At 42.1% G+C, this 23,021-nt stretch overlaps 1 protein-coding gene across 1 annotated transcript in view; it reads left to right on the plus strand.

Annotated features, from left to right (window-relative positions):
- Window positions 1-16,917: 16,917 nt before the first annotated feature.
- Window positions 16,918-23,021, plus strand: part of LOC120066676 (partitioning defective 6 homolog alpha-like) — a 42,409-nt gene continuing 36,305 nt past the window's right edge. Inside the window, exon 1 of the mRNA XM_039018110.1 lies at window positions 16,918-16,980. Within this exon, the coding sequence (XP_038874038.1) occupies window positions 16,918-16,980 (63 nt within the window). The remainder of the gene's footprint in view (window positions 16,981-23,021) is intronic.

Below are 23,021 nucleotides of genomic sequence, written 5' to 3' on the forward strand. Positions count from 1 at the left end.
GAAGAGGACTGGCCACCCCTCAGAGCCTGGTTCCTCTCTAGGTTTCTTCCTAGGTTCCTGCCTTTCTAGGGATTTTTTCCTAGCCACCGTGCTTCATCATCTGCATTGCTTGCTGTTTAGGGTTTCAGGCTGGGTTTCTGTATAGCACTTTGTGACATTGGCTGATGTAAAAAGGGCTTTATAAATACATTTGATTGATTGAACTGGAGAACAAAGAGCAGCTCTTTCAGTCATGTAACCATGGTGACCAGGTGACATTTCACATTCCAGTTACAGCACTCAAATTTCAAGAATAAGACTTGTTTTCACCATTCATGTTTGACACTTTTTAAAGTCGATGGTCAAGGAAATATGTCAGTGCAAATGAAGAATATCTGTAAGTTGTGTGACAGAATGGAGCATACAGTGGGTCATCCCGGGAGAAGATTTAAGTTATGTCAATTCATCTTGAATCCTCACACAGTCATGATGAATCACATTGAAAAGTTACAGATTTATGGATGAGTAAAAAAAACTAACAAAGAAGCAATTAGATAAGCTAACTACTTTTTATCTTCAAGGGACACAAACTGCTGAATAAGCTTATGTATGATGTGGCATGCTTGGCATTTCAACCAGACAAAAAACATTACAAGAAGGAGTTACAAGCCTGTATTTCTCCTTTGGGCAACCTGACTGATTTTAGGCCATCCATAAGTAGTTTTCCCTCACTACTGTCTCGATGCCCTAGTTTGCCTCCTACAAAGTATATTAGAGTCGCCCATCACTGTCAAACATTACTCACAGAGTTAAGTCTCTTTTTATTTTGATGCTTGACTTGAAACATCTGAATCCTCCAGTAAAAGACATGTGGGACCTCAACAGCAACTTGCCTTGCACTCGATACAGTGATATACCATACAGGAATCCTTTGAGTGAAGCCCAGAGGAATGCTAGGTAGGTAGCCAGGCTGCTCTGAGTCAGCAGGTCGGCCTGGTAACCTGCTGAGAGGTGTGGAAGTCAGAGAGCTGAGGGAATGCAGGGCCCAGAGCGGACAGGCTGGTCTGACAACATTACTCCCCCCCCTTCTAGACCACGTGTCAAACTCATTCCACAGAAGGACAAGTTTCTATGAGTTTTCACTCCTGCCTTGGACTTGATTGATGAATTAAGGTCACAAATTAGTAAGTAACGCCAGGTCTTAATTGAAAGGAAAAAACAAAAACCCGTAGACACTCGGCCCGCCGTGGAATGAGTTTGACACCTCTGTTCTAGAGCATTCCACATTACTTCCTTTAGAACTCTGAGCCCTGTACAGGATCCACCTGCATCATCCACCTTGCGTCTTTTTACTGAGGGATGGCTTGGCTATGTCTATTTAGAGTACCAATATACACTTTCATTCAATGAAAACATTTTTTTTCTCATGAATCATTTGCTGCTTGCTGTGCCACACTATCATTGGTGTCTCTCTGAAATCCTTTAACCCTGACAAGTCTTCAGCACTATTGGTACAAGTATTCTAAACTCACTTTTGCTCAGGTAGTGGTGGTGGTAATAATATGCTCCGATAAGTTACAGGAAAGGTACAGCATATTCAAATACTGTTCCCTATAAAATCTTATCAGAGAAAAGGTGTGGAGACAACTTTGCCAATTAAGTAAGTTAATAATCTAATTTATAAATATTATCTTTGAGGAGGATGTGAAAATGTGAATAACCAGAGAGGTGGCAGTGAACAGGTAGAAACCACAACAGTGCGTGAGTGGCAGCTGTTGAATACAGCAACAGGAATCACAACGATGAGACTGAGAACCGCCCTCCATTGTCTGTTTGGCAGCAGGATATGAATAGAGGCATCTCAAAGAAACATCTCTTGAATGTCATCACCTGTCCCATCCACCAGTCTACCAGCTATCACAGGGCTCTAGGTTTTTGTTAGTGCTCGTGCTTCTGATAGATATGCTCCTCGAAACTCTCTGTAGCATTTTCCCAGTAGTTTACTGTAGTTTCTTCAAATTAGAGATGTCAGACATCACACGTAAACTAATATCATATCACTTTGTTTTGGAAGAATTTTGCATTTCAGGATACCAGTTATTTTCAGTCACTAAAGAGTGAATAACATCCCTGTTAGATGAGAATGTTTTTCCATGGCAATCACCAGAAGGACAGGGAGACAGGCGTGGGAGTATTATATATCTTATCAACATTACTGCTCAGCAGCCTGACATGGCTGACTCACATAGCTCACATACTTAGACAACAACCAGAGGAAAGTCTGATGGAAGTTGTCCTGGAAACAGATCCAATGACTCTCTCAAGGGTGTGGCTATGAAGGTGAAACTGCAAACATATAGAGTTTCTCTGACATGCACCCTTTCCTCTTGGGTGATGGAGGCTTTTCATGAGGAGAATCTGTTTCTCTGCAGCCTGTACCACATTAAATACAATATTTGTGTTCAGGTGGGTAGGTAGGCTTGCATGCATTTACAGGAAGCTTCCTCTGAGAAGAGCTCAGGAAATTGCTTGGCCCCCTTGCCAGCGGTGTGAAGATCAAAGCACTGGCGGGCGTTGAGCAGCATCCACTGAGGTTGCAGGATTATTGTTTCTCTTCACTCCTGCATTCCTGCTCTCTCTATCATCTGAGACACTGTGGGACCAGTGGAGGGAGTGAAGGGGGGCAGAGCTCCACGCTACTGCATATGAGTGTGCTTCTACAGATTTGGTCGGGTGAATCACATTGATGGTTACCCTGTCAGCTTTTAGTCAGGATGTTGTCATTGCCCAGTCTGAACAGGTGGAACTGTGAATGAAGAGACAGATGGTAGAAAATACAGGGGTGAAACAGAGAAGGTTCAATCACAAACATCTCCTTAATTAATTATTGCATTAGCTATGCACAAAATGAACAATCTAATCCTTAGTATCCTAATCTGTAAAGCTTTGCGGGATTTACATAATTTAGTAGAGGCCATGCCATACCAAACCCATGTTCCTTCGTCAGAGACACACACAGAGTGGTACTGATTACACTAGGTCATGGTACTACATCTTATTGAGTAGAGGATAAAGCTGGAGTGTCAGTGCTCAGACTGAGAGAGAGAGAGAGAGAGAGAGTGAGAGAGAGAGAGAGAGAGAGAGAGAGAGAGAGAGAGAGAGAGAGAGAGAGAGAGAGAGAGAGAGAGAGAGAGAGAGAGAGAGAGAGAGAGAGAGAACATTGGAACATTCAATGCCTGAAGTACTTCTGCTCTTGATCTTAAGTGCAGGATCCCATATTTTATTAGAGATATAGGAAATTCTGATATTATTGTATGCAGGAGACATGGAGTAGAGGAGATGGGTTCACTGGCTGTCCTTTAGGGTACAAGGAGATGATGGTCCCATTCACCAAATTGAGAGGAGTCACCCAGGGGTGGAATTCAGGGGGAATGATAATTTGGTTCAAAACACAGCTAACACACTCAATAGAACTAATCAAAACAAAATAATTATTAATTTGTCTGAAAATCAAAAAGGAGGCTATCTCCACTGACCAAAAGGTATTTGTGTGTGCTATATACATCCCCCCATCAGAATCTCCTTACTCCAAGGAAGAGAGCTTCTCCATTCTAGAAGAGAAGATCAATCATTTCCAGGCCCAAGGAAATGTTCTGATCTGTGGGGATCTTAATGCTAGGACTGGAGAAGAACCAGATACCTTTAGCACACAGGGAGACAAACACAAACCTACAAACATCAGCATTCCTCTGCCCTCATATCCCCCCAGGAAGAACTTTGCTAAAAAACAACAGAAATGGGAACCAACTACTGCAGTTCTGTTGAACGCTGGGTCTGTACATAGTCAATGGAAGGCTACAAGGGGAATCTTTTGAGAGATATACAGATAGCTCACCTCTTGGCAGTAGTACTGTAAATTATGTCATCACAGACTTAGGTCCAGTGTCTTTCAGAGCATTCACAGGCAGCCCACTAACACAACTATCAGAGCATAGCAAAATTACAGCAATTGGCAATCCAAAAATATAATCTCTCCTAGACAACTTTCTGACCCACACATATAATCACAATAAGGAAGGTGTAAATTTGCCTGTACAAAACATAAACAAAATGTTCGACAAATTGGCATCGTTATCCAATCCAAAAAAGACAAATTATGAAAAATGGTTTGATTGTGATTGCAAATGCGTAAGATAAAATACGTAAGTATCTATCCAACCAAAGACATAGACAACCAGCAAACCAGGATCTGCACCTTCAGTATTGGGAAACCCTAAAAGAATACAAACATACTCTCAGAAAAAAGAGCAACACATTATACACCAACCTAATGAAATTGAGGTATCCATTGATTTAAAAAACTTTGGGGAAAATTGGAACTGCCTGTCAGTGGCGTGTATTCATGGTTGCCAAGGGAAGCCAGGCTTCCCTCCAAAATGTACCAATAAAATACACTTAAAAAACATACTAAATAATGTATGAAATCAAATCAAAATATAATTTTATTGGTCACATACATGTGATTAGCAGATGTTATTGTGGGTGTAGCGAAATGCTTGTTCTTCTAGTTCCGAAAGTGCAGTAATATCTAACAAGTAATATCTAACAAATTACACAACATATACCCAATACACACAAATCTAAGTAGGAATGAATTAAGACTATATACATTTGGACGAACAATGTCAGAGTGGAACCGACTAAGATACAGTAGAATTGTATAGAAAAGCCGTATATACAGATGAGATGAGTAATGCAAGATATGTAAACATTATTAAGTGACTAAGATACCGTAGAATAGTATAGAATACAGTATATACATATCAGATGAGTAATGCCAGATATGTAAACATTATAAGTGACTAGTGTTCCATTCCTTAAAGTGACCAGTGATTCCTAGCCTATGCCTATAGGCAGCAGCCTCTAACGTGCTGGTGATGGTTGTTTAACAGTCTGATGGCCTTGAGATAGAAGCTGTTTTTCAGCCTCTCGGTCCCAGCTTTGATGCACCTGTACTGACCTCGCCTTCTGGATGATAGCGGGGTGAACAGGCAGTGGCTCGGGTGGTTGATGTCCTTGATGATATTTTTGGCCTTCCTGTGACATCGGGTGCTGTATGTTTCCTGGAGGGCGGGTAGTTTGCCCCCGGTAATGCATTGGGCAGACCACACCACCCTCTGGAGAGCCTTGCGTTTGCGTGCGATGCAGTTGCAGTACCAGGCGGTGATACAGTCCGACAGGATGCTTTCCATTGTGCATCTGTAAAAAAAGCCACATTTCTTTAGCCTCCTGAGGTTTCTTCACCACACTGTCTGTGTGAGTGGTCCATTTCAGTTTGCAATGATGTGTAAGCTAAGGAACTTGAAGATTTCCACCTCCTCCACTGTGGTCCCGTCGATGTAGATAGGGGGGTGCACCCTCTGCTGTTTCCTGAAGTCCACGATCATCTCCTTTATTCTGTTGACATTGAGTGAGAGGTTGTTTTCCAGGCACCATGCTCCCAGAGCCCTCATCTCCTCCCTGTAGGCTGTCTCATCATCGTTGGTAATCAAGCCTACTACTGTTGTGTCGTCTGCAAACTTGATGATTGAGTTGGAGGCGTGCTTGGCCACGCAGTCATTGGTGAACAGGGAGTACAGGAGGGGGCTGAGCACGCACCCTTATGGGGCCCCAGTGTTGAGGATCAGCGGAGTGGAGGTGATGTTTCCTACCTTTAACACCTGGGGGCCCAGTTTCACAGGGTGGGGTTCAGATCCAGGGCCTCAAGCTTAATGATGAGCTTGGAGGGTACTATGGGGTTGAATTCTGAGCTAGAGTCAATAAACAGCATTCTTACATAGGTATTCCCCTTGTCCAGATGGATAGGGCAGTGTGCAGAGTAATGGCGTTTGCATCGTCTGTGGATCTATTGGGGTGGGAAGCAAATTGAAGTGGGTCTAGGGTGACAGGTAAGGTAGAGGTGATATGATCCTTGACTAGTCTCTCAAAGCACTTCATGATGAAAGAGGTGAGTGCTACGGGACGATCGTCATTAAGTTCAGTTACCTTTGCCTTCTTGGGTACAGGAACAATGGTGGCCATCTTGAAACATGTGGGAACAGCAGACTGGGATAGGGAGAGATTGAATATGCCCGTAAACACACCAACCAGCTGGCCTGCGCATGCTCTGAGGATGCGGCTAGGGATGCCATCTGGACGGGCAGCCTTGTGAGGGTAAACTCACGTCGGTCATGGAGAAGGAGAGCCCACAGTCCTTGGTAGCAGGCCGTGTCGGTGGCACTGTTTTATCCTCAAAGCGTGCAAAGAATGTGTTTAGCCTGTTCGGAAGCAAGACGTCGGTCTCGGCGATGTGGCTGGTTTTCCTTTTGTAGTCCATGATTGTCTGTAGTCCCTGCCACATACGTCCCGTGTCTGAGCCGTTGAATTGCGACTCCACTTTATCGCTATACTGATGTTTAGCTTGTTTGATTGCCTTACGGAGTGAATAACTACACTGTTTATGTTCTGCCATATTACCAGTCCCCTTGCCATTGTTTAATGCGGTGGTTCGCGCTTTCACTTTTGTGCGAATCATACCATCTATCCACGGTTTCTGGTTAGGGTAGGTTTTAATAGTCACAGTGGGTACTACATCTCCTAAACGCTTCCTTATGAACTCAGTCACCGTGTCCGTGAATGTGTCTAGACTATTTTCGCTCGCTACCCAAAACATATCCCAGTCCACGTGATTAAAACAATCCTGAAGCGTGGACCAGCATTGAATTGTACGAAGCACGGGTACTTCCTGTTTGAGTTTCTGCCTATAGGATGTGGAGGAGTAAGATGGCGTCGTGGTCAGATTTGCCGAAAGGTGGGCGGGGGAGGGCCCTGTAACCATCCCGGAAGTTTGAATAGCAATGGTCGAGAGTCTTAGTAGCACGAGTAGGACAGTCAATATGTTGATAGAATTTTGGCAGCCTAGTCCTCAGATTTGCTTTGTTAAAATCCCCAGCTACAATAAATGCAGTCTCAGGATATGTGGTTTCCAGTTTGCATAAAGTCCAGTGAAGTTCTTTGAGGGCCGTCGAGGTTTCAGCTTGAGGTGGGATGTAAACAGCCGCGGCTATGACGGAGGAGAATTCTCTTGGGAGATAATATGGTTGGCATTTAATTGTGAGGTATTCTAAGTCGGGTGAACAAAATGACTTGAGTTCCAAGAATTACACCATGGGTCGTTAATCGTCATGTATTCTGTCTCTCTGTGTTTCATAAATGTCCTTCAATTCGCAAGAGGCTGAATGTATCTCACCGGAGAAAGCATCCGAACAAACGGAACAGCGCACCCTCTGTCTCAGTATGTGTAGACAATCTATCTGATGCTGTCTGGTCCAAAAGAGTAGGACACTGTTGTCGCCCTGTAGCAATGAATGCAAAGGAAGACGGTGAGCATTTGGCCTCCCTTGACAAAAAAAGTATAAAACAATAGCCAATCAACGTTGAGCTAAACTGAGTGAGCTTAGCTGTGAATGGTCCTGGTGGTTTCACACCAATCACATCACATCTGAAGCTAAATGTCATTGACAGAAAAAAACTTGAGTTGTTGCATCTCTAAATCAGCCATGGATGGAGATATGGATTAGGACTTTTTTTTAACTGAATTCTTTGTACTGGCCAATGATTATAACAGTGATTCTAATCCAACCATGAATTCATACATTGTACACCTGACCTGAGAGTATGGAAGTTCAACATGTAACTAGATGTAGGAGGCTAATGGCCTGGCGCATAACTGCCCATGAAAGGAAGTTAGGCTAGCGAGCAATAATTTTAGTCAGGTAGCCTAGGAGAACAAAAACTAAAGTGTGTACTGTGTGAAAGAGTCATAGAACATTTAAGCATCATGAAAGAGGAGAGTGGTATTGGCGTTTCTCTACTGTAGGGTGAGTCAACATGTTTTTTCTACTTGAACACACGCACACACACACAGAGAAATCAGTAGCTAACAGGGACAGCCACATCATATTTAACTTATGTTGGTAGGACTAAATCATTTTTGGTATTTTTCAGTTGTTACTGTATTAGACTAAGCATAGGTAATTAAATGACGTTGAAATGTTGAAGTTGAAATGGTGCTGGAATAGTGGAAGCAGAGGGTTTTATTTGCATCTCTGTGGTTCTAAACCAATAGTTGTCTAGTAGCTTGAAAATGTCAGTAACATTAACTTGCTTGACCATGCTGTAAGTGATGTAACTGTTTGTTACATGTAATATGTTTTGTGGACTACACCGGACCGATGTTGCTCTCGGGTTTTGTGATGAAACAATGGTGTGGTTGAATTTATTCTGCCCACTTTGTTTTCTTATTGCCTCGGCCTTAGGTCTATATATCATGTTGTCAAGGAATATGAACTAACAGGTTATAGAGCAAACAACACAATTATCACAACACATACAGTACCAGTCAAAAGTCTAGACACACCTACTCATTCAAAGGTTTTTCTTTATTTTTACTATTTTGTACATTGTAGTTTCTGGTTTCTACAATAGTGAACATATCAAAACTATGAAATAACATATATGGAATAATGTAGTAACCAAAAAAAGTGTTAAACAAATCAAATTCTTCAAGATTCTTCAAAGTAGCCACCCTTTGTCTTGATGACAAAGTGCTTCTACACCTGCATTGCTTGCTGTTTGGGGTTTTAGGCTGGGTTTCTGTACAGCACTTTGAGATATCAGCTGATGTACGAAGGGCTATATAAATACATTTGATTTGATTTGATGACAGCTTTACACACTCTTGGCAGTCACCTGGAATGCATTTTAATTAACAGGTGTTTCTTGTTAAAAGGGAATTTGTGGAATTTATTTCCTTAATGGGTTTGAGACAATCAGTTGTGTTGTGACAAGGTCGGGGTGGCATAGAGAAGATAGCCCTATTTGGTAAAAGACCAAGTCCATATTATGGCAAGAACAGCTCAAATAAGTAAAGAAACAGTCCATTACTTTAAAACATGAAGGTCAGTCAATCAGGAAAATTTCAAGAACTTGAAAGGAAAGAAAACCACTACTAAAGGACACCAATAACAATAAGAAGAAACTACTACTAAAGGACACCAATAATAAGAAGAGACTTGATTGGGCCAAGAAACACGAGCAATGGACATTAGGATGGTGGAAGTCGTTTCTTTGGTCTGATGAGTCCAAATTTGAGATTTTTGGTTCAACAGCTGTGTATTTGTGAGACGCAGAGTAGGTGAACGGATGATCTCCGCATGTGTTGTTCCCACCATGAAGCATGAAGAAGGAGGTGTGATGGTGTGGGTATGCTTTGCTGGTGACTCTGTCAGTGATTTATTTTGAATTCAAGGCACACTTAACCAGCATAGCTACGACAGCATTCTGCAGCGATACGCCATGCCATCTGGTTTGCGCCTAGTGGGACTATCATTTGTTTTTCAACATGACAATGACCCAACACACCTCCAGGCTGTGTAAGGGCTATTTGACCAAGAAGGAGAGTGATGGAGTGCTGCATCAGATGACCTGGCCTACTCATTTACCCGACCTCAACCCAATTTAGATGGTTTGGGATGAGTTGGACCAAAGAGTGAATGAAAATCAGCAAACAAGTGCTCATCATATGTGGGAACTCCTTCAAGACTGTTGGAAAAGCATTCCAGGTGAAGCTGGTTGAGAGAATGCCAAGAGTGTGCAAAGCTGTCATCAAGGCTAAGGGTGATTTGTTTAACACTTTTTTGGCTACTACATGATTCCATATGTTATTTCATAGTTTTGATGTCTTCACTATTATTCTACAATGTAGAAAATGATTAAAAAAATAAAGAAAAACCCTTGAATAAACAGGTGTGTCCAAACTTTTGACTGGTACTGTAGGTTGTAATATGGCTTTTTTTCCCTTGGCTTGGCTTCCCCAGTGATTTTAACCACGCACCGCTACTGCTGCTTAAACAAACCACACTGAGAAGAATTGGCAATCCAAAATGGGTACCTATGGAACACTCATTTTGAAGAAATATTAAGACATTCAAATTCAAAACAAAAAGAAATCTATGAAAAATGTAAAATTGTAACGCTCGTCTTCCTCCTCGTCTGAGGAGGAGCAAGGATCGGACCAAAATGCAGCGTGGTTTGAATACATACTTTTAATAATATCAACGAAGACGAAAAACACTTGATAAACTACAAAACAACAAAACGACGTGAACAGACCTGAACATGAGAACATAAAACATGAACGCACGAGCACGAACGAACGAACGAACGAACGAACGAACGAACGAACGAACGAACGAATACCGTGTGGCGAACAAACACAGACACAGCAACAATCACCCACAAACAAACAGTGAGAACAGCCTACCTTAATATGGTTCTCAATCAGAGGAAACGTAAAACACCTGCCCCTGATTGAGAACCATATCAGGCTATCAATCAATCAATCAATCAATCAATCAATCAATCAAGTTTATTTTATATAGCCCTTCGTGCATCAGCTAATATCTCGAAGTGCTGTACAGAAACCCAGCCTAAAACCCCAAACAGCAAGCAATGCAGGTGTAGAAGCACGGTGGCTAGGAAAAACTCCCTAGAAAGGCCAAAACCTAGGAAGAAACCTAGAGAGGAACCAGGCTATGAGGGGTGGCCAGTCCTCTTCTGGCTGTGCCGGGTGGAGATTATAACAGAACTATGCCAAGATGTTCAAAATGTTCATAAGTGACAAGCATGGTCAAATAATAATCAGGAATAATTTTCAGTTGGCTTTTCATAGCCGATCATTAAGAGTTGAAAACAGCAGGTCTGGGACAGGTGGCGGTTCCATAACCGCAGGCAGAACAGTTGAAACTGGAATAGCAGCAAGGCCAGGTGGACTGGGGACAGCAAGGAGTCATCATGCCCGGTAGTCCTGACGTATGGTCCTAGGGCTCAGGTTCTCCGAGAGAGAGAAAGAAAGAGAGAAGGAGAGAATTAGAGAGAGCCAAGATTTTCAAAATGTTCATAAATGACAAGCATGGTCAAATAATAATCAGGAATAAATGTCAGTTGGCTTTTCATAGCCGATCATTAAGAGTTGAAAACAGCAGGTCTGGGACAGGTAGGGGTTCCGTAACCGCAGGCAGAACAGTTGAAACTGGAATAGCAGCAAGGCCAGGCGGACTGGGGACAGCAAGGAGTCATCATGCCCGGTAGTCCTGACGTATGGTCCTAGGGCTCAGGTCCTCCGAGAGAGAGAAAGAAAGAGAGAAGGAGAGAATTAGAGAGAGCCAAGATTTTCAAAATGTTCATAAATGACAAGCATGGTCAAATAATAATCAGGAATAAAAGTCAGTTGGCTTTTCATAGCCGATCATTAAGAGTTGAAAGCAGCAGGTCTGGGACAGGTAGGGGTTCCATAACCGCAGGCAGAGCAGTTGAAACTGGAGCAGCAGCAAGGCCAGGTGGACTGGGGACAGCAAGGAGTCATCATGCCCGGTTTGCCGTGACGTATGGTCCTAGGGCTCAGGTTCTCAGAGAGAGAGAAAGAAAGAGAGAACGAGAGAATTAGAGAGAGCATACTTAAATTCACACAGGACACTGGATAAGACAGGAGAAGTACTCCAGGTATAACCAACTGACCCTAGCCCCCCGACACATAAACTACTGCAGCATAAATACTGGAGGCTGAGACAGGAGGGGTCAGGAGACACTGTGGCCCCATCCGAAGATACCCCCGGACAGGGCCAAACAGGAAGGATATAACCCCACCCACTTTGCCAAAGCACAGCCCCCGCACCACTAGAGGGATATCTTCAACCACCAACTTACAATCCTGAGACAAGGCCGAGTATAGCCCACAAAGATCTCCACCACAGCACAAACCAAGGGGGGGCGCCAACCCAGGCTAGTTGACAATGAACCCAACATAGAAACACATAACATAGAATGCCCACCCAGCTCACGTCCTGACCAACTAAACAATACAGAACAAAGGAAATAAGGTCAGGAACGTGACAAAAATTCTTGAATCAGCAATTAAATACAACCAGAACCCGTTGGATTCCCCAATAACACAAAAATAACAAATCGGGAAAAATACAGGCCCTGCAACTCAGAAAAGCTTGTGGTCCTGATGTAATATTAAAGGAAATGATACACAGACAACAGAAATAAACATACACATTTATTTTCCCAAAGGTGCAGAGTAAAACAGGGGAACATCTTGAGTCTTTTTGAGCTCCAAAGGTATTGGGAAAGTGACACACACTATTATTTTTATTATTTTTATTATTTTATGTTATTACCTATCAATTCATTTATACATTTATAATTAGTAGGTTTTGTTATGTGTTTAAACAAACCCATTTTTTAAAAACTTATTTATTGCAACAAAAAAAAATTGTGGTGTAGTTTTCATATAAGCCGTTGGACTTCCAACCACACCCAAGAGAAATGAATGATAAATAATGTATTGTGTCATTTTGGAGTCACTTTTATTGTAAATAAGAATAGAATACTTTTCTAAACACGTCTACATTCATGTGGATGCTACCATGATTAAAGATAGTCCTGAATGAATCGTGAATAATGGTAAGTGAAAAGGGGAGCGGAGGTGGTATGATATTTGTGCGTCTGTAACTTTCTCACTCATCATTATTCATGATTGATTCAGGATTATTCGTAATTGGCAAAAACACTAGAACAATAAACATCCACCGGCCTCACTCTTAGCGATACAGAAATGAAATGGCTCCTGTATGCAGATAACCTGGTGCTGTCCCCCACAAAAGAGAGGTTACAGCAACAATTAGATAATCTGCAACAGTTCTGTCAGATGGGCCCTGACAGTCAATCTCAAAAAAACAAAACGATGATATTCCAGAAAAGATCCAGATGTCAGGGAAACCGATATCCATTTTTACTGGGCTCCACTCATATACTGAACAAAAATGTAAACGCAACATGCAACAATTTCAACGATTTTACTGAGTTACAGTTCATATAAGGAAATCAGTCAATTGAAACAAATTAATTAGGCCTTAATCTATGGATTTCACATGACTGGGCAGGGGCGCAGCCATGGGTGGACCTGGGAGGGCATAGGCCCACCCACTGGGGAGCCATGCCAAGCCAATCAGAATGAGTTTTAGACAAAAATATTCCTAAATTTCATCAGCCTTCCGGGTTGCTGGTCTCAGATGATACCGCAGGTGGATATGGAAGGCCTGGACTGGCGTGGTTACATGTGGTCTGCGGTTGTGAGGCCAATTGGACATACTGCCAAATTCTATAAAATGACATTGGAGGCAGCTTACGGTAGAGAAATTAACATTCATTTCTTTGGCAACAGCTCTGATGGACATTCCTGCAGCCAGCAGAGTCAATGTGCAGGTGTACAAGGTAGTTGAGGTAATTGAGATAATACAGTGTGTAGATGTGGGTAGGAGTAAAAGTGTGGCAATCTGGATTTATACTGAACAAAAATTCAAGTCGCATAAAACTTCAGACATCTGTAGCATTGTGATGTGTGACAAAACAGCACAAGGTGCACCTGTGTAATGATCATTCTGTTTAATCAGCTTTTTGAGATGCCACACCTGCCAGGTGGATGGATTATCTTCGCAAAGGAGAAATGCTCACTAATAGGAATGTAAACAAATGTGTGCACAACATTTGAGAGAAATACGCTTTTTGTGCATATGGAAAATGTCTGGGATCTTTTATTTCAGCTCATGAAACATGGGACCGACACTTTACATGTTCCATTAATATTTTTGTTTAGTAGAGAACCAACACACACCTACACATATTTGGGACAAAAAAAATCAGCTCCACAGGGAACTTCAACCTGGCCGTGAATTAACTAAAAGACAAGGAGGGCTTTTTATGTCATTAAAATATCTATCAAATTAGACAAACCAATTAGGATCTCAGCTCAAAATATTCAAATTAATAATAGAACCAACTGCACTATATGGCAGCGAAGTGTGGGGTCTGCTTACAAAACAAGAACTTGACAAATGGAACAACACACAATTGAAACCCTGCATGCGGAATTCTGTAAGAGCATCCTCAGAGTACAGAGAAAAACTCCAAACAACGCATGCAGAGAAGAATTAGGCCAATTCCCTCTTCTTATTAATATTCAAAAAAGAGCCACCAAATTGTACAATCATTTAAAAACAAGTGACCCCCACTCCTGCCATTTGTATTTGTATTTTTTATTTGTATTTATTATGGATCCCCATTAGCTGCTGCCAAGGCAGAAGCTACTCTTCCTGGGGTCCAACCACACCAAGGCACTCATATTACACATAAAACAAAAGATAAAACAGTACATCATATAACATCGTTACACCACTACATATCTACAACATAAAGTATACGATACAAAGCCCTCAATTGCCATGAGGTGACCATAGAGAAGAGTCCCCTACGCCAGCTGGTCCTGAGGCTCAATTCACTAACGACTACCAACCCAACAAAGCCTCGGGACACTACTCAGCAAATCTGGCCCAAACAAATTATCACAAAGAAAAAATACAAATATATCACCTATTGGAAAGAAACCACAAAAAAATCTAAGTAAACTTCAATGCTATTTGTCTCTAAACAGACAGTACACGGTGGCAGACTATCTGACCACTGTAACTGACAGAAAACCGAAGAAAACACTAACTATGTACAGACTTATCTGGCCATAGAGACCGGTCGTCACAGGCAAACTTGGCTGCACAGAGAGGACAGGCTTCCTCCAGGAAGAGATAGAGACAGAGCTGCATTCTGTCAAACTGTGACAGATATTCTGACATAAGAAATACATTCTTCCCCAAAATTATAAAACAATATGAATAATTTGAATACCTAAATGATGAAGACAAACTTAAAAACATACCTGGTGAAAAAACAAAATGCTGTGTTATAGCAGCTAAATTTGTGGCCACCTGCCACAACCTGAAGGACAGCCAGTGAGAAGTGTATAGTGCGATTATTCATATTTGCCTATTCTTTATTATTATTTGTTGTAATTGCTGTTAATATGAGTATCACTATCATTATTATTGCTTAATTACAAACAGTCTAGTATATTCAAATCAAATCAAATTGTATTAGTCACATGCGCCGAATACAACAGGTGTAGACCTTCCAGTGAAATGCTTACTTACGAGCCCCTAGACAACAATGCAGTTAAAAAAAATATAACAAAATAAAATATGAATAAGAAATAAAAGTAACAAGTAATGAAAGAGCAGCAGTAAAATAACAATAGCGAGACTATATACAGGGGGGCACCGGTACAGAGTCAATGTGCGGGGGGCACCGGTTAGTTGAGGTAATTGAGGTAATATGTACATGTAGGTAGAGTTATTAAAGTGACTATGCATAGATGATAACAACAGAGAGTAGCAGCGGTGTAAAAGGGGGGGGAAATGCAAATAGTCTGGGTAGCCATTTGATTAGATGTTCAGGAGTCTTATGGTTTGGTGGTAGAAGCCGTTTAGAAGCCTCTTGGACCTAGACTTGGCGCTATGGTACTGCTTGCCGTGCGGTAGCAGAGAGAATAGTCTATGACTAGGATGGCTGGAGTCTTGATCACATTGAGGGAGAGGTTGTTGTCCTTGCACCACACTCCCAGGTCTCTGACCTCCTCCCTATAGGCTGTCTCGTCGTTGTCGGTGATCAGGCCTACCACTGTTGTGTCATCAGCAAATTGAATGATGTTGTTGGAGTGGTGCCTGGCCATGCAGTCATGAGTGAACAGGGAGTACAGGAGGGGATTGAGCACGCACCCCTGAGTGGCCCCTGTGTTGAGGATCAGCGTGGCGAATGTGTTGTTACCTACCCTTCCCACCTGGTGGCGGCCCGTCAGGAAGTCCAGGATCCAGTTGCAGAGGGAGGTGTTAAGTCCCAGGGTCCTTAGCTTATTGATGAGCTTTGAGGGCACTATGGTGTTGAACGCTGGGCTGTGGTCAATTAACAGCATTCTCACATAGGTGTTCCTTTTGTCCAGGTGGGAAAGGGCAGTGTGGAGTGCAATAGAGATTGCATCATCTGTGGATATGTTAGGGCGGTATGCAAATTGGAGTGTGTCTAGGGTTTCTGGGGCAATGGTGTTGATGTGAGCCATATTCCTATCTTTGATCATTGTAGCTATGTTAATTTTGATAATGTACGTGTTTACTTTCCAAGTCAATAAAGTATATTTAATTGAATTGAGAGAGAAAAAGAGAGAGAGACTGGTGAAACTGGATGTCAATGCATGGGTCATCGCTGATGAGATAAATCCATATGTAGAACACATATGTAGAAATGTTTTTGCCAAGTCTTTATCCATGGTATACAGTGTGAGAATACTGCAGTGGCAGCAAAGACCATTTCCCAATATTACAAGCAAGGGTTGGCCTATATAGTTTAAGTACAACATTGCCACTTTTTCTATTTGTATATATTTATTTTGTAAAAATCCTGTCCATTACCGTTTTGTCATTGAATGACCTCAGGCAAAATCGCATCATCACATCATCACATTAATTGAGTTGAATAATCGGGATTCTGTTCTTAGTCACTTCATAAAAATTACTTTTGACACTCATTGGAGAAATGTGAGTCAGTGAACCTTGTCTCACCTGCTCTTTGCCTCCTGGTCTCCTGGGCAACACCGACTGAAACATTTCAGCTGACCCCACGCACGACCCCATCCCTGCCTTCAATCGGCGTGTCTAGCTGACGTCATTGTTATTGAGGCAGTGTAGCTCTGCCCATCGCGAGGACAACATTTTCCATCACAGATCTGATTCCTACTACAGAACCAGGACTGTTTAAGAACTGTACCTGTGCGTCTATCAGCCCCCATGGTGCTGCGAGCAAATGCGCTTACGACGAAGTGACTGACTGCCTGCTTAAACCTGTTTCGAGGAAAGCCTGTGGATGGTCCTATCCGCTGGGGTTCAACGCGCTAACATGTCAAGGTACCAGAGGACCCCCTTGAAAAACACCGACAATGTGGTCGAGGTCAAGAGCAAAGTAAGTGGCTGGTTTATTAATTTCACATTCATAATGCGGTTACCGTGGAACTCGTGGACCGCAGTTTATTTGCTGATAGGTTACCTTATCAGGCACGCGCATGGATAACACCTGCGGTGCTCAGGGCTAAACCAAATCAAGCGGTATAAATTGGATCTGTCAGTATTGCGCTATCCGCTCTTGAATTCCCCACGTAACTAATCATAATCAGAGCGGGAAACACTGATGTTGGTGCCTTTGTCGCCACGACGTTCTGAGACGGAGCAGCTTGGAACGTGTCTGCCTCTATTTCAATATGTAGTAGCCTAGGAGGCAATGATAGTTCGCATTGTCGCTCTCGGCTATGGAAGTGCACTATCCGTTGCTGTTCTAATTTCTTCGAAATGTAGCGCGCTGTTTTGCCGCAGAATAGAGCGTAGTTGTACGCGGTTAATTATAACATTAGGCCTGGCTGATTAATTATGCATGAAACATGGTATTAGTAGCGATAAACCATAAGCTCACTGTCAATGAATTCACCGATTCACCATAAATGAATAGAGCACATAGGCCATAGCCTACCTGTAAAAAAAAAAAATATTTACAATTTACAATAAATTATATATGTATTTATATATGTATTATCATTATCAGCCTACACGGGGTGATTATTCGTTTATTATTTTTTTATCATCATCATCCTCATCAGTGTAGCACATTAAAATAAACTGTCTGTCAATTATACTCTGTCAACGTGTCTTTTTATAAAAATAATAGCATGACAATACTTTGAACACACATTGTCTGTCCTGGCAACACAGATGTTTTTCAGTAAAACCCACGTGTCTCTATGGACTTCTGTCACAAAGAGCAAACATTGTAACTGCGTTTATGGAAAGTGTTTAAATGGAGTTAATGACTCTGATTATTACTTTTTCAATGTTTTACTATTGTTGTTTGCTACAGGTCAGAATCTTTAACGATCTAGTATACTCAGAATGCACCATACTAGTGTGTATGTCAAATTCTGACAATATGCTACGGATTGTGGTGTTTACTTTAAATGGAGATATCTATACATGCATTCTCTGTGCAGTGTAATGTGCAGTGCAACTGCCTCACTGTCTGTCTCTCCTCACCAGTGATTTTTAACAACTTGTTGACAGTGGATTCTATTCTAATCATGTTTGTATGTCAAGTATGTGCCTCAGCTGCAGCGCAGCGTCTTAAAATGTATCAAAGGCAATGTCTCAAAGGCAAACAGGTTCTCTCTTTATTGTCAGTGTCTTCTTATTCTCTCTAATAGCTATGTGTTTGGTGGGAGAGAATATATGAATTAATAATGAAAAGAAAACACTCCAGCCTTTCACACGGTTCTACAGGAGGCTTGCTTCTCCAAACGAGTACAAACACTCATGACTCAGCAAAGTTGTTCTGCCTATTGGAGCCCTGGGATGGTGGGGGATAGAGTAGGAGCCGCTACACTAACCTGTCCATCACTCACTCACTTGTTTTCTCCCACATTTACCATCACTTTCTACACACACAGACTTATTCTCACTTGATTACTTGCTATGTAGGTGATATTTAGGAAGAGTGGATTTAATCATAATCAAAATTATTTTCCAATCGTTTCGTTCTCAACAGAACCATACTTTTTTTTGTTCTGTTCCGACCAGCAAAATAAAGTTCTCAACTGGTTCGAACAAAAAAAGTAACAGTTTATATCGTTCCTTTATGTTCTTTTTTAAAACTTGGATTTATATTTAATTTTTTACATTTAGCTCGATATTAAATTACTTCACCAATCAGTGCGGATAGAGCAGCTTGCTATGGAGTGGCTAAGCGATAATTGACGTAAATGTAAAATGTAAATAATTGTTTACACGTGCATTGGACAGATGTCAGACAAGTGTAGGGTGCGAAATGCGATGTGTGAAGAGAGAGGGTGGAGGACGAGGCTTAGCTTGAAGTGCTGGGCATCTTGTTATGACATGCATTATCTGAATTATACCTGCGGAGGAGCAGCTTCAACGGAGGAACTTTTAATGTCTTTGACCTTCAGAGAGTTGGCTTAACGTTGGACCAAGATAGCTAACAAGCTTGTGTGTGCAGAGCGGCACCAGAATTAAAATAAAAACACGTCTTACCTTTTTGTAGTTAATAAATCCAATGTTAAACATGATACCTATAGTATCCTTAAACTTTTCACACGTACCAACAAATGGGTGTGATAATTCTACAGTGGTCCCTTTGCGTATGATCAAACCGGTGTGATTAGAAGGCTTGATTAGAACGTCCGATTGACACAACAATCAGCATTTGAGCTGGCCACACTTCTTTTTTTTTCACAGAAACATTTTGCACAAACACAGTCCTTACAAAGTTATGTCCAGACTGTGACCAGTTTATTTTAGGATGGGATGATCAGACATTCATAGAAGTAGCTACACCATAACACAATCATCCAAACCGGAAAAATGTAGGCTACATTTGTTCTAGCGCTAACTGAGGAAAGATTGAGGTAACACAAGCAGTCATATATATGGAAAGTAATCAGACGATGGGTAGATGGGTAGCCGCCATGCTTGTTTTTTTCTCATCAACCAAAGATAATAAGAGGGGGCAAGATGAGTTTGGTCTGTTTATAGTATGCATGTTTATTAAGGGGGTGTGTCGTCTACGATCATCCACTTCCCTTCATTCACATCCGTGAGTTCACCTGAAAGATGAATGAACCATTCCTTCACCTCATTATAACATCTTTGGTCTGAGAGATTGTGACACCCAGAATGCATTGTATAATGTCAACAGACATGGTGCCACACATAGCTGGCAAATAGCTTAGCTCCTTGTCTTTTAGAAAATACAACTTGTTAGAAAATAATTAGAAATTGACAAGATGAAACATAGCCTATAGATAATTAGCAGGCAGCGCAGGTTAACTGTCCTGTTGCGTAACAATCACATTTTGGAACAGTGAGTGCATTCTGACATCACGTGCATAAAACAACTCACGCTGGGGCGACCATTAGAGATACTTAACCTTCTAATAAAAACATCTCTTTCCTTAATTTCTGAATCGCAGTTGTAACGTCAGTAGGCTACGGTAGCCTATGGGAGGGGCAGGTAGCCTGGCCACACACACGCACACACACTGGCAAAGATTTTCTGAGTGACAGAGTGAGCGCTTTGCATAGGCGCTTTGTTGTGTTTTTGGGGGGACTGGGAAAAATGACCATAACGTAAAATAATATTATTAACGGTTCCCATGCTTTTAAAAATAAGTGTGCTGTTCTGGATCACTTTTGTTCCTGGTTCTGATTCTGTTCCCCGAAAAATGTAGTTCTGAATTATATATATTTTTTAAATTGTTTTTTATGTTTTTATAGAATATTTAAAACATACAATATACTTTTTAATTTTTTTACCTGACAGACTACCATTTCTAAAGGAGTAGTTAAAACAAGCTAAGAATGGAGCTTTGAGCATATCAAAAGCCCTGGAGTTTTTCCTGACTGAAAGGATTTAATAGCCTCAAAAAGTTATTCCTCTGTAATTTGGCCTTTGCACTGATCTTTCTGTACATTTGTTAATTTTCAAAATTGTTATTATTTGGAAATAATTCCTTACAGTAATCATCATTCAGTGGCTGAGGATGAGACGGAAAAGAGAACATCTGCTTAAAATATTTAGCTTCCTCTTTTAAAATATAATTTGTAGAATCATAAATGACTCCGTCTTCAGTAACTAGTTTCTGCAAATTATTTTTGTTAGCGTTGCTGTGTTGGAGATTCAGGAAGAATTTGGTGCGTTTTTCTCCATATTCCATCCAGTTTGCTTTATTTTCGTAATAGATTACATTAGATCATTCTTGAATAAGTTCCTCCAGTTCTTTTTGTTTTTCCTCTAACTTATTTTGTATCTCTGTAGTTTAATTTGTATTGCTATCTACCTGTACTATTAGTTCATGGATTTCCCTTGTTAGTCTTGTCACTTTAGCCAGAAACGTATTTTTTATTATTGATGAATATTGAATTGAATGACCTCTGAAGGTACATTTAAAGGTATCCCAGACAATAAGGGGATTTGCTGAACCTATATTGTACTGTAAAACTCAGTTATAAATCTTTGTCTTAGTTAAAGAATCATAAAACACGGGACGAGATGTTAAAACTGTCCATTGTGCCAATAGATGGTATGCACTCACATGAGATTTGCCGTGATGTTGACAGAGTGGCATGGGAGGTTTATTTCTTAGACTGGGTTAAGATGTCAATTTTGGGACACATCCTCAGTAGTGTGCCTTCGAATCAGTGGGTGTTTCGGCCTTTAATCACTAAACACCCTCATCAAAGGTGGCCAGCTAAAGGGTGATCAAGCCTTAGCTTGTGTCCCATGCCCAATTAAGATTTCCCACGGGACTATGCAAGGCAGGGGCATCCTCTTCCCTGAGCCAGCCCTACAGCTGACCGCATACCTCATATGCCCTCCTCAAGTTGGAGGGATCTGAATTGGGTTCTCAGGTGGGGGTGGGGGGTCATGAAGTTATAGCCCAGCAAGGGTCCTTCCGTTTGATCCAGATCCACTGGCTGCCTCTTTCAGCTGCTTGAGAAACTGCTCTGACGGTCTGCCGCAGAGCCTGTCCGTGGATTCCAAGTTCTTTCAGCAACCTGATGGTGGAAGAAGCCACGAATCCTCTGCATCCCACTTCAACTGGCCAGACTTTTGCATTCCAGCCACGCTGAGTTGCGTCTGCTGCCAACTCTGTGTAACGCAGTTTCTTACGCTCGTAGGCCTCTTCAACAGAGTTTTCCCACGGGACTGTGAGCTCTATGATGTACACAGCCTTTCGTGAAGGGGACCAGAGTACCATGTCTGGCCTAAGGTTGGTAGAAGCAATCTCAGGTGGAAAAATGAGTTGCTGGCCAATATCGACAAGCATCTTCCAGTCCCGGGCCATGCCTAGGTGTCCAGTTTCTGGCTTTGTAGGAGGATGCTTGGGCCTTTTCTGTCCCTCCCGGATGAATGTTGTTGTTTTGACGGGATTGCTTGTTTTTGGAGGTAATGAATTGGTTGCACTCCTCTTGGTCTCAAGTGCTGCAGCCAGGCTCTTGAGGACCTGATTGTGCCTCCAGGTGTAGCGGCCTTGTGAGAGGCTGGTCTTGCAACCTGTCATTATATGCCTGAGAGTCGCTGGAGCTGGGCAGAGGGGCCAGGTCGGGTCCTCGCCATACCATTGATGTAGGTTTTTTGGTGATGGAAGCACATCATAAACAGCTCTTATGATGAAGCTGATGTTGCTTGCCTCCATTTGCCAAAGCTCACTCCAGTTGATCTTTCTCCTATCCAGGCCTTCCCACCGTGTCCATTGCCCTTGTTTAGCAAGAGAGACAGCCTTTGCACTTCTTGCAGTCTCCTCCTGTCTGCGCACCTCCTCAACCACCAGCTTCCTGCGTTCAGATGTTGTTGCCTTATGGAACGTTGGTTTGCTTGCTGCCAGGCCAAAGCCTCCTCTTCCATGCTGGATATTCCCCACAATGTCTTGGTGTCTCAGGGCGGATGTTGCTTGCTGCACAGCCTTGGATGATGTACATTTCCGTCCAGTTTGTAGGGGAGGTGCAGCCTTGCTAATGGTCTGGTCTTTGGAGTCCTTCAATGTCATCTGAAGTCTTACTTTAGAGCACTTGTACTCCTCCGTTAGACTTGTAAGAGGTAGTTCAAGGACCCCTTTGCCATAGAGGCCGATGTTACTCAGGCATCGTGGGACACCCAGCCATTTCTTCACGTATGAGGTAATGGTTCGCTCCAACTTCTCCACTGTTGTTATTGGGACCTCATAGACGGTGAGTGGCCACATTGCCCGGGGGAGAAGTCCAAACTGTAGGCACCAAAGCTTGAGCTTCCCAGGCAGTAGGGTCTTGTTGATGTTCTCAAGACCGTCGGCGATGTCCTGTCTTACTTGCTGCACTTGATCTTTATCCCGGAGGCTTTCGTTGTACCATCTACCCAGGCTCTTGACGGGTTGCTCAGACACCGTTGGTATTGGGTCATCTCCAATG

This window comes from Salvelinus namaycush, chromosome 21 (genome assembly GCF_016432855.1).
Source record: "Salvelinus namaycush isolate Seneca chromosome 21, SaNama_1.0, whole genome shotgun sequence".
NCBI classification, from domain to species: domain Eukaryota; kingdom Metazoa; phylum Chordata; class Actinopteri; order Salmoniformes; family Salmonidae; genus Salvelinus; species Salvelinus namaycush.